Source organism: Hermetia illucens, chromosome 5, assembly GCF_905115235.1.
Source record: "Hermetia illucens chromosome 5, iHerIll2.2.curated.20191125, whole genome shotgun sequence".
NCBI classification, from domain to species: domain Eukaryota; kingdom Metazoa; phylum Arthropoda; class Insecta; order Diptera; family Stratiomyidae; genus Hermetia; species Hermetia illucens.
The window spans coordinates 80,876,878-80,889,260 of record NC_051853.1 but is presented as its reverse complement, the minus strand read 5'-3'; the positions used below and the strand labels follow the sequence as shown (position 1 = coordinate 80,889,260).

General features: G+C 41.2%; 1 protein-coding gene across 1 annotated transcript; it reads left to right on the top strand.

The window, feature by feature from the left end:
* Nucleotides 1-452: 452 nt before the first annotated feature.
* On the top strand, nt 453-7,544 carry LOC119658393 (putative cystathionine gamma-lyase 2). Its single transcript, XM_038065781.1, has 6 exons — nt 453-712; nt 958-1,154; nt 6,385-6,475; nt 6,541-6,814; nt 6,892-7,219; nt 7,273-7,544. The coding sequence occupies exons 1-6, from the start codon at nt 557-559 to the stop codon at nt 7,418-7,420; spliced, it is 1,194 nt and encodes a 397-aa protein (XP_037921709.1). The 5' UTR covers nt 453-556; the 3' UTR covers nt 7,421-7,544.
* Nucleotides 7,545-12,383: the final 4,839 nt, after the last annotated feature.

The following is a 12,383-nucleotide window of genomic DNA, read 5'->3' as shown; positions in this document are numbered from 1 at the left end:
CCGATATTCAAACCATCACTCGTGAAATAGAACTACATCTACGCAGAAATATGTCCCAAAATTTTGCTGAAGGGATCCACGCCTGCAAAAGTCATCTTATTGGATATTTACTTGTTAGTTTTATGCAGTTTTCATATTTTACAAATTTAAAATTGAATTATTGGTACTCCCGGTAATAACTATGTCCCAATCTACCATTCAAGGTCGCGGTTGATGGGAGGTCTGCCCCCTCCTCACACGCGTATAACGGATAGGAATATATTTACAGAAAAGCACCAACTTCTATCTACATGATAAGATGTTTTGTTTTGATTAAAAATTCATGAATGTCGTCTTTAACCACTTTCGCGACTTTTTTAGTTCGTATAAGCTATAAATGCTTTGAATCGTGCGAGTTGATCTGTGAACTTCTTGCTTGCAGATATTGGACAAATTTAAAGTTAATAAAAGCTTTGGAGCCATGTCTCTGCTCTCAGTTAGACAAGTATACCGGGGTTGATGAGACTTGAATATAAGATTCAGAAAACGTTGGAAGTGATTTTTTAAATAATTAAAAATGGAAGAAGCACCGCGATTTCGGCCTCAACCAAAGGGGTTTGCTACGAAGGCTCTTCACACCGGGCAGGATCCGGGACAATGGAAGAGCCACTGTGTAGTGATTCCTATTACCATGAGTGCTACATTCGAACAACCCCTCCCCAATGAATTCGGTGTAAGTGTTAAAATTATGAAGATGAAGATACAGTATTAGGAGGATTCGAAGCTGGGATATGTTACCTATTTATTATTCTTTAAGATATCGAAATTCTTCTTGTAGTTCATGAAAAGTGGCCCCAAAATAATTCATATACATTGGCATCTTGTTGTTTCATTATCAGTTTCCGGCAATAAGCTTCAACTCTCCCCAGGACTTTTCAAAAATACAATAATACATATAGCAGTGACTTAATTTTTCAGGAATTCGCTTATGGTCGAATTGGAAACCCGACCCGAAATGTTCTTGAAAAATGTTTAGCTGATCTGGATGACGGCAAATTTTGTGTTACCTTTTCATCAGGTACAGGTGCAATTATGGCTGCAGCATCCCTAGCGAAAACTAACGACCATATTATTTGCAGTGGTGATGTTTATGGTGGCACAACTCACCTGCTGAGGTAAGTTTCTTTCAGTTTAGATTTAATTGCAAACTTTTATTGAAAAAAGTAGATAAATATGTATCTGCACTAGTTCATTCGCGATAACCATTTTGCATTCGCATAAACAAATAATGAATTGTCGGAAATTAAAATATTGATTGGAAAATCATTGTCAATAGCACAGTCGTTACCTATAGAGCTTTATTTAACATGAAAAAATTAAAGATTGTTGGGATGCTGATAAGGATTTGGTGCCTGTTATAATCACATAATTCCAGTATCAGATAATACTGGCTAATTAGGTTTGCAGGATTTAAATTCTGTTTTGTTTTATGGCTCACTTGAATTCTTTTCAAGGTTTTGCCTCACAACAAAACCATTTCGCGGCATAACCCGCACAGAAAATTCCTCTTTTGTCACGCACATTCAGAAAACAACCAACAAAATGAATACTGATCGCAATATGATTGATCTGATTAAATGTTCGTAGATGAGTTGAGATCCAATTGATTCTGTGAGGCCCTATCCTGTGTGTTTCGTAAAATACTAATCAAGACCTTTCATTTGATACGCGTATCTTCTTCAGCCTTTGTACCGTTCAGGAGCGGAGTCTGCTCGTCTAGTGATCATTGTTTTGGTCGGCCTTTTAGTAGTTTCATATAAAATTCGCCGTTCAGACTTATCTATCCAAGTGAGCTTTCATCAACGCGAATCACATGTCCATACTATCGAAGATGCCTCCATCGCAATTTTCCGCCATCATCATCATCAACGGCGCAACAAACGGTATCCGGTCTAGGCCTGCTTTCATAAGGAACTCCAGACATCCCGGTTTTGCGCCGAGGTTGACCAATTCTATATCCCTAAAAGCTGTCTGGTGTCCTGACCTACGCCATTGCTCCATCTCAAGCAGGGTCTCCTTCGTCTTCTTTTTCTACCTTAGATATTGCCCTTATAAACTTTCAGGGCTGGATCATCCTCATCCATACTGATTAAATGAACCGCCCACCATAACCTATTGAGCCGGATTTTATCCGCAACCTGATGGTCATGGTATCGCTCATAGCTTTCATCGTTATGTAGGCTACGGAATTTTCTATGGTCGGTGAAACCCCATATCGATCGCATATAGCTCCATTGCAGATGTGATCATGACACCTCTGGTCCAACGCAACATTTTGATCTCCATTACCGCGAAAACCCGTTTATTATCTCAGCACTCAGAAGCATCAAGGAAGGGAAGGTAATTTTTGGATTTCAGACATTTGTTGCGTGAAGCAATTTCATAATGCAATTCAGCGTTGGCTGATAGCATTGATCCGAGTTTCATAGGGGTCGGTCGTCAAAAATTCTTTGCTGTTTTATTCACATTTAATCTCAGATCGTGCTGTATGAGGCGATAATTCTATTTTTAAATAAGTTGCTCGAAATCCGCATAGAGCAGTGTGCACGGTGTTTGATGTCCCGTTTGACAGTGTCCATAACAAGAACAACAGGTCGGGAAATCGGAAGCTGGATGCTTCAGGTATAAGAGGTTTTGGGTATTTCTTTTATAAAAACATTTGAGTGGACATTTGTCCCATTGGTCCCTAGCACGTAATATATGCATATACTATGTGAGAATATCCACTTGCGCATGATATTGGCATTCAAAGTCTTGAATTTGCTCAGAAACGACAACTGTAACCTATTCGCTAGTAAAAGTGCGATGTCCACCACTTGATACGATCATGCTTTATGATTCTAGGATGGATTTAAGAGGGGTTTCGCAGTCAATTACTAAAAATTATAGTAATATACTATTATTACCTTGATTTGAACAGATATTTTTTCAGATTTTTCGGTTGAGTAGTTTCTGAGAATGGAGCCGTGGAAGAAAAGATCACCTTCGACCCCCCGCACTCCCAATCTTCCCAACAAATGTCAAAACTAACACCGGATTCGAAAAGTACTAACCGAGGCATTTGTGCTATCTCCCCCTGTATTTGTGAAAAAAAATTACATCCCCCTTTTGCTGGTATGGGACTAGAGGAATTTCGTTGGATAGATGGGCTATGGTGGCAGCAGATTTTCAACATGCAGTTTCGAGAAAAATGCATTTAAAAAGTAGGATGCGATTTTCAATCGTGAAATCTTAATTGATCAGAGTGAAATTATGCGGTGTTTCCAACGATTAATTAATTGAAATAATAAAACTTGTTGAAAGAAACAACAAGTTTTATTATTTCACTTAATTGATCGTTAATCTGTTATATCTAGTCCATAAACCTTAGGTTTCTTGAAGAAACACATATAAAGCTTTCTTCTTCCTCTTATGATTTTAGGGACGTCACTCGAACGTCATTCGAACCGAGAAAGACGCGCTTTATTACGACGATCGACATAGACCTAGTATGTGATATATTACCTGTTTAACACTGTAATTTCGGAACGACTCCGAATATCAAAAAGCCACTGTGCCCATATATTCTGCACTATGTCTAGATACAATTGATGTCAAAAAAATGGATTCCTCGGATCCGACACACAGGATGACCCCCTTAATAAGGAACCTCAAACGTTCCGGTTTTGAGTTGAGGTCCACCTAAAAGTTGTCTAGCATCCCAGCTGAGGCCAATTTATTGAGTCGGAGTTTATCCACAACCAGACGGTCATGATGGTCATGGTATCGCTTATGAATTTCGTTGTTATTTAGGCGATTGGATTATCCATCCTCTTGAGGGAGGGTTAAAAATTCTTCGAAGGATTCTTCTCTCGAACGCAATTAAAATTTTTCTTGCAGAGAACCCAAGTCTCTGGGGAATACATGAGGACTAGCAAGATCATCGCATTGTACAATAAGAGCTTTTGTTTTTGTAAGCTGAAATAGGTTCTTTTGGCTGCCACAAACCGTGCAGCTGTTATCTTAGTTAGGAGAAATTATCTACGTTATAGTCTCCTATTTTCATGGTTTTCATTGAATCATTTGATGTTGTTGCTTCTTTGGTTTTTGGTCTCACGAAATCGCCACCAATTAATTTCCGGCAGGCAAGTGTGCTTCTCACGTTGTCCTATCGGTGGCTTGATTCGCAGGACAGCAATCAACCGCCAATGTTGAGCCGGGACGGGCTCATAGGGAATAGCTTTGATGTCAGGGAAGGAAGATCGCCTGTAATGACGATATATTTATCGGCAAGCACGTTACATGTCATTGTGTCAAGCAGTTATCAGAGGGCGTCTTTCAGGTCAACTAGCTTATGGTGCGTTGCGGTGTAGAAATGAATAGAACTTCATTAGCCGATCGTCAAATAGGTCAATTTCTTTATTGGTATCACGGTAACCCTCAGAAATGGCAATGCTGGCACATACGTGAGCTACCAAAATAGAGAAATTTATTGCCATTTTTATAGTGTTCGCGTTCTGTACAGCTTTTGCCATCACATGATCGAGTTCGAGGCTTCTTCCGAAGGGTCAATGAGGACTAGTTAGCTTATTCGTTTATAGAAAGATAGACTTTTGATGTGATTAAAAGCAAGCTCGAAATATCGCCGAGGAAGTTTGGCTTTTCTCTTGCTTTCTTGGGCTTTGAGTAGCACACTACCACCCAAGTACGTAGTTAGTACTCAGGAATCGATCTGAAGAGTTGCGCAACCAATATAAAAAGGCAAGGAAAGAACATGCAGGCATTTCAAGAGGAAGACACTTCAAGAGACTATACAAGGATGCGGACTCCGACCAATGGAAGTGGGGCAAATACAAGAAGCCATATTATCAATCAAGAGTAAACGTTCAACACTGGTCAAGCGAGGCAAACCTACCCACTGTTATGATAAATCCATATGAAATTCTTTTTATTACCACGGAAAGGGTCTTTGAACCATCTCAAAAAAAGTTGTGCTACTGGCCGTCAAGTCAGTACCAAATTGGTTCTCCACAGGGTGCTTGAATGAAGAGATTTTCTCCTATAAGCAATAGAAATTAGTTCCCCATATTGCATGTATGAGGACCGACCCTTAAATTTAATGTAGAAAAATGTATTTTACTGAATGTGTGGGCATGCACAGTTCCCACCTTCTCACCAAATTTCGTGTCAATCGATACAGTCGTTTCCAAGAAAAGTCCGTGTGACAGACAGACAGGCGGACCGCCAAACAGACATTGAGCCGATTTTGATAATTTTAACCAAGTCGGAATATCGTAAGCTGGACGCTTCGGGGATAAATGTTTTGTGTTCATCTTGTGTGAGAAATTGCCTATTCACGGTTTTCCAACTCTGTCGTTCATATGAGTGCACTTTATGTGATGATGATGTATACACGTCTTAGAGTACGATAAATTTACGTGAAATACACAATTTGACCTTCTATAACTTTGTTGATAATTGTAATTATGTTATTACTTATAACTATACCAAATTTGCTGCTTCTTGGATGAACTTAAGGGAGGTTTTATTTAAGCAGATATCGAGATGGGATGTATTTTGAGGCCTAAATTTGTTTTTTTTTTTTGACATTTTTCAGTTTGATAGATTCTGAGAACCAGACCTGTCACATTTTTTGGGGCACAAATTTCAAGCCGTCGTTCCCTTATGTTTCATCCAGTATCAAAAATATCATTAGCTTTGAAAAGTGCTAATCGAACCCTTTGATTTGATACCCCCATGACCATATTCTGTGAATAAAAATTGACACTCCCCTTTCACATGCATGGAGAGCAGCCCCTCTTATATCCAGTGCAATATGATGCCACCCGTTGTATTAAAGTGATTCATAGACCACACATTTTCGTCAAATTTCCTGTCAATTGGTATAGTCGTTTTTGAGTTAATCGGGTGACAGACAGACAGACTTTGAATCGATTCTAATAAGGCTTTGTTTTACACAAAACCTTAAAAAATAGACAGGGAGTAAACCGATTTTGATGAGGTTTTATTTTTATCTGGGAAATTCAATTACTTTCCATACTCAAAACACAGAAGTATTAAGTATTAGGGCTCTACCATAAATCAGACAATAAAATTATGACTCGATAAGGAAAGGTAATTGATAATGACAAGGACAATTAGTAAAACTGATAATTGGTGGGAATCGCGGCAATGAAATAGGCGGAGAAATTTGACTAGCTTCAGCCCGTGAGTTCTGCCTCCTAGAAACGCCCAAGATATTTAACTTTTCCAGCCATAGTTAACACTGGAACCTTTGACATTAGTTTTCCTTCCAAATAATATTCCCATTACCAAAATGCACTCATTCCTCTCTATACTACTTAGGAACCATTGCGAACAATATGAAATTGGATTAGACATCGTCGATCCTACTGACTTGAATAACCTGAAAAAGGCAATGAAGAAGAATACCAAGGTAGATTCAGTCTTCTACGGTTTTAAAAAAAAACCAATGCTTAAATCACCTTTGAATAATTTTAGATGGTACTCATTGAAACGCCCTCCAATCCGTTAATGAAAGTCGTAGACATCGCAGCTGTATCGAAACTTCTGAAGAGTTTCAACAACCAAAACATAATATTCGTTGTGGATAACACCTTCCTCACCCCCTATTTCCAACGCCCATTAGAACTCGGAGCAGATATTGTCCTTTATTCCTTATCGAAGTATATGAACGGTCACACTGATGTTATAATGGGAGCAGCAGTGACGAACTGCCCAAAGCTGGAGGATAAACTGAAATTTGCACAATCTGGTCAGTAAAAGGTTTCTGCCGCATTTACCTGTTGGATTTTATAAATGTACATTTTTATATTAAATAAATTTTTTTAGCTATTGGAATTGCACCGTCACCATTCGATTGTTATCAAGTGAACCGAAGTCTCAAGACCCTCGCACTACGGATGGAAGCACACAGCAGGAACTCATTGATCGTTGCCCGATTCCTTGAGAATCATCCCTTTGTTGAACGTGTCTTACATCCAGGTCTACCATCGCATCCCCAGCATGAGCTCACCCTCAAGCAGAGCTATGGTCATAGTGGCATGATGGCTTTCTACCTAAAGGGAAACAAGGATAACACCGCTAAATTCATGAAGGCTCTTAAACTTTTCCTAGTTGCCGGCAGTTTAGGTGGACCAGAGAGTTTAGTTTCCATTCCGTAATGGTTTTTAAGGCAATCGCAGGATGACTTTTTTAATATTTGCTTTTCAGGGCATCGTTAAGTCATGCTTCTCTGACTGCGCAGGAAAGAGAGAAACTTGGAATAACCGATAATTTGGTAAGGATGTCGGTTGGATTGGAGGACACAGAATGTATTATCAGTGATTTGGATCAGGCTTTGAAGCTATCACAGCAATGACTAGTTCTCTGAGTTTTGATCAGAAATCTGCCGAACTGAAGAAGTGAGTCTGTTTTTATCAAGTGAAATAGATTAATTCATTTATTGTCAGTACAACGATGGAAAAAATATGAAGTAATTTTGATGAACATGGAAATATATTTGTTGTTGGTTGATTATAGTTTGAACAAGTCCCAATTTATGGAATAGTGCAAATTTTGTAGTCACCGTAGACATACTTTATACATATTGTGACGAAAGCCACTTTGAAAAAATAGAGATGTCACTTGAAATTTACAATAATGATTTTCGCTCACTTTTCTGAAATATTCAGCGCGTTATAAGAGCGCTTGAGGACCAGCCTTAGAGTCAGCCCAGTTCCAGAATTAGAATGAAACGCGTTGGTTACAAACACGGTTTGAATATAATAAAATGTTGTACAATTAACGTTTCTCTAATAGTTGTAGAGCGGGTTTGTCTAGAACGCTACACAATCCAGTGATAAGGATCCATGAAAATAGTGCACGTAATTCGTACGAGACTTGAGAATTACATGTGAGAATTACGTCAATCAATTTACCCGGTATCGTTTTCGGTTCATGGCAATGTATTTGGATAACTTGCTGAAGTTGGAGATGCTTTGATGGCAGCCATTCACGTAAGCATCGTTCGTGTTCATCACGTTGGCCGGTAAAATCCTACGCGTGCGGCCTGGTTGTAATTTTAGATTTTTTTATATGCACTTGTTCTCCGTGCGTCGAGGTGCTTATGAAAGAACAGTTTGTTTTTTTCTTTTGAAATTCTTCTTTGTCCTGTTCAGGGGTTAGCTCGTTGCTGTTGGTGGCGCCATTCTGTTTTATCAAAGTACTGATCCGGATGCAGTTGCGAGGCTTTAAAATCACCATCCGACGTATCAAGCCGTCGTTGTTTCGGCGGACCTTTTGGTCGCTTATCATCCACTTCGATGCTTAGATCAATCTGGGCGAGTGAATTCTTATTTCGCGCGAATGCCCATGCCATCGAAGCCGCCTCTCTCGCAATCTTTCCTAGGTGCAACTCCACGCCGATCGCGAATATCCTCATTTCGGATGTGATCAAAGCATATTACACCACTAGTTCAGTGCAACATCTTCGTCTCCATTAACGCATGACGCCGTTCATTGTCTTTTATATTCGGCCAACACTCAAAACTATAGAGGGCGAAAGTGTCGACAACATTCTTAAATTTTGGATTTGAGACGTTCGCTGATACCTTGATCACAAAGAACTCTAGTTGTGGAACGCCACTTGATCCAGGTTGCGCTAAAGCGTGAAGCAATTTCATAACGCCTACTGATAACATTGATCCGAAATAATCAATACGTTCAGTTCTGGGCAGGTCACTGCCACTGACAGTGATAGTGCCTGTTTCGAGTATCGGTCGTCATAAATTCAGTTTTATTCAGATTCAATTGGGCATCTATGAGGGATACCACGACCGTCTAGTTGTGGATAAAATTCGGTTAAATAGGCTGCAATGGGCAGGTCACCTAATCCGTATGAGTGAGGATGATCTCGTGGTGGCGGTGGCAGGCCCTGCCTTAGATGGAATGATGACTTAGGCCAGGACGCTATTCTTTTTTTATTAGGGATATGGAATTGGTGATCTCGGCCCCAAATCACGACGTTTGGAGTTCCCTATTAAGGCTTCATGATGACGATGATCGGCACTTGCTATGAGGAAGCGTTTGCCATGAAAAAATATCTTATATGATCGTCTTATCCCTTTCCCCATTACCAAGTTACAGTACAAACTGAACCACGCTTTATATTTTGTAGTTTCGGGTGACCGGTACACTTCGAGGCACATTGGAAGTCCTCGGAGCCGTCGACAACTCTCTACGGACGTTGATGGGTTGATGTGAGCCTAGCTCTGCCAAGATGGTAGTTGTGGCGTGTAGTAGCCTGCTCCTTTGGGGCCCTGATCGAGTAGAGTAGAGAATCGATATTAATAGACAGCGTTGCTCCAAACGAACGATGATTGGTCCGTGAATTTGTAGATCAGCTTTATTTCCGGGCACAAACGAAGTGGGAGTACAGTCGACTTTTCTCGCTAGAGCCATAGAGGAGACGCTTATCAGTAAATGAAGCGCATGCGGTCGGTAACATTCATCCAGAAGAACGTCAGCAAATACGTGAAAAACTGACTTTTGGAATTAGAAGAGCTTCTAATCCGTATTTCCTTCATCAGACAGAACATGGACAGTAACCGCAAACCCGCGAAAGACAGAAATATCCGCTCATCTCGCTGACAACAAAAAGCGAAAAGAGGAAGACACGTCTGAAGGAGACTTCATCCAAGTAGTCTCCAGGACCCAAAAAAAGGCAAAGAAAGACAATTGGAAAAAACATACCACGTCATCAGAAAACCGTCTGTTCCAAATCAAAGCGGTAAAAAAGAAGGACTAAACCGTTTGCGCATTAAACCGACGCAAGGCAATATCTTTGTGAAAGTTCTCAGTTCTCTCAGATCCGCTATAATATGAAGCCCAAAGATAGTGGAACAGAAAAATTGTCCATACGCAAAACGAAGATTGGAGTCAGATACATATTATAGCTGCTTACACTATGGACACAAGTCTATATTTTGCCGGGCACCGAACAGGAGAACATCATGTGGTACATGCGGTCAGATAGCTCACAAAGCGAAGACTTGCAACCAAAAAAAAGAATTTCATTCATGCTTGATGCTCTATAAGACCCTTGACTGGGACATGCCTCATCCGGACTCCAGAGTGAAATGGATCCTGGAAATGGTGGTAAGAACCGAGCTCGTAGTTTTAAACAACGGCGCCCACGCTGTGAAAGGAGCATCCCAGATGTAACTTTATGTTGAAATCACTTATTTTGTCAATGGACAGGCGGCGAGTTCTCGAACCTTCTCGGCAAGTGACTACCAATACATGACATTCAAATTGATTCACGCTATTTGTTAGCGAATACCAACTTGGCGCTCCCCTGCGCGTAGAACGTTGCGAGGGTACGTATCGGTAGTTTTCTCGAAACTCTTACAAGAGGCAGTGTACTTGGGGGATGATGGTATTGCAACTGACACCGTCGTAAATTTGGTGATGAACCTGATAACATCCATTGTGGAGCTTTCATGCTCCAGCTAGGACAAGCCTTCTATTCACTGGTTGACGGCACTAATTTATCAAGCTGCGGAAAGAGTGCCATAAGCTTCCCCGTTTAGCACAACGTTGGGGAGGCGGGAGGAGGAGGAGGCATATGCCACAATGACGGGGTACAGATCTAACTAACTAGAAAGAGGCTCCGCAGCGTGATGAACAAAAGCAAAGCTCGGGGCTAGCAACAGCTAGTGAACGAGGTAAATGGGGATCCGGGAGAAAGAGCTCGGCTATAAACTTGTCAACCTGAAAACCGGGGCTCTGCGAAAACTCTGCATACTTAGTACTGACCAGATAGGCTGCGTTCTACGGGTATTATTCCCTAGACATCCTGTTGATGGCAACAACGCGGAAGACGTCAAAGAGGCAGCTCTCACTATGAAAACTAAGAAGCCGTCAGGTTCTGTTGGTATCCTGACGGAAGTTTATAAACTGGTGTTCCAACAACGGCCACACTTGCTGCTCGGTGCGTTCAAGGAAGGAGGGAATTTTTCTTTGTCGCTGGAAGGTGGCGACGCGATGATTATCAAAGGGAAAGAAGACCCTGAGCTAGTGACTTGGCATATTAATCCGACGGGTAAGCGTTGGAGTGCTCATGGTTTACGCTGGAAAAAAACCGAAGTAGTCATCCTGACTGAAAACAGAGTTCCGATCCTGCTTCCCATTTCAAACGGCTAGTTGATAATCGGGTCAAAAGTTAAGTATCTTGGATTTACGCTTGACTCAAGGACGAGCTTCTTCGTATAGATCAAAGTAGCAACGAACAAGGCTAAAGCTGCTCTACGGTGCGGAGATATGGGCTGATCCCCTTGGCAAAAAGGTCATAAGCGCCTTACCCAAGTGCAGAAACGGCGAGTTTTTACTCTTGTCAAAATGAATCTAGAGGCAAATGGGCTGCACAGTTCATCGGAAATTGAGAAATTGGTTGAATCGAAAGCATGATGAGACCGATTGTTGCCTTACTCAACTTCTAAGTGAACATCGATGCTTTTAGTCTTACCTACAAAGGATTGGGATCTCGCGACTGTATGCTCTGCGATGGAGTAATGGACGGTGCCGATCATACAGACAACACTTTCAGGGGGAGCCGACGAGCGCTGGCAGATGGGCTTGTGTTGTGCTTTCATCTTGGTGCGCGGAAGATTGAGGTCGACCGGTGGTCGAGTGACAAGGGGCTCCTTGAACAAATAATTCCCTTCTTCCTCTCCTCTCCCATTGGTCAAAGGAATTTCTTGATTCGAATGAGATTCGTAACCCAGGACTAATGTGTCAAACGATGCCAGGTTAGTTCTCTGAGGGCGGGAAAGTGTTTAGTCTATGGTCCGACGGCTTACCGTCGCGGGAGTCTGATACTCTGTTCGTAAACGCATTTACTTTCTCTACCCACAAAAAAAACATAATTAACGCAAAGCTACTCCTTTCGATCCCGTATGATTTGAAATTCACGTCTCGGTTCCACCAGTCTAATCCGCATTTCACATATCATAGCAAAAATTCCTGAAGGGTTCATTTCCGAAGTAGCCTAGGAAGGCCAACCCTGAGCAACTTTTCAGAAACTAAGACTGTACTAATTTTATTTTCCGGTCAAATTGACATCTCGTTACAGCCATGGCCGTGATGAGTGCAGAAAGTCCTTCCATACTCTTCCTTCGTAAAAGTTTAGCCAATAGATGGAACTCCTCACCCTCAAATTTGTCGAGTTCGGATACGAAGTACTCTGAATGTTAGGCTCGTTGCGTGGGATGATGACGTCATCGATGGCATTCACTCTCCAATTGGTAATTTTGATTATTTCATCCAGAGTCACGAATGAAGTT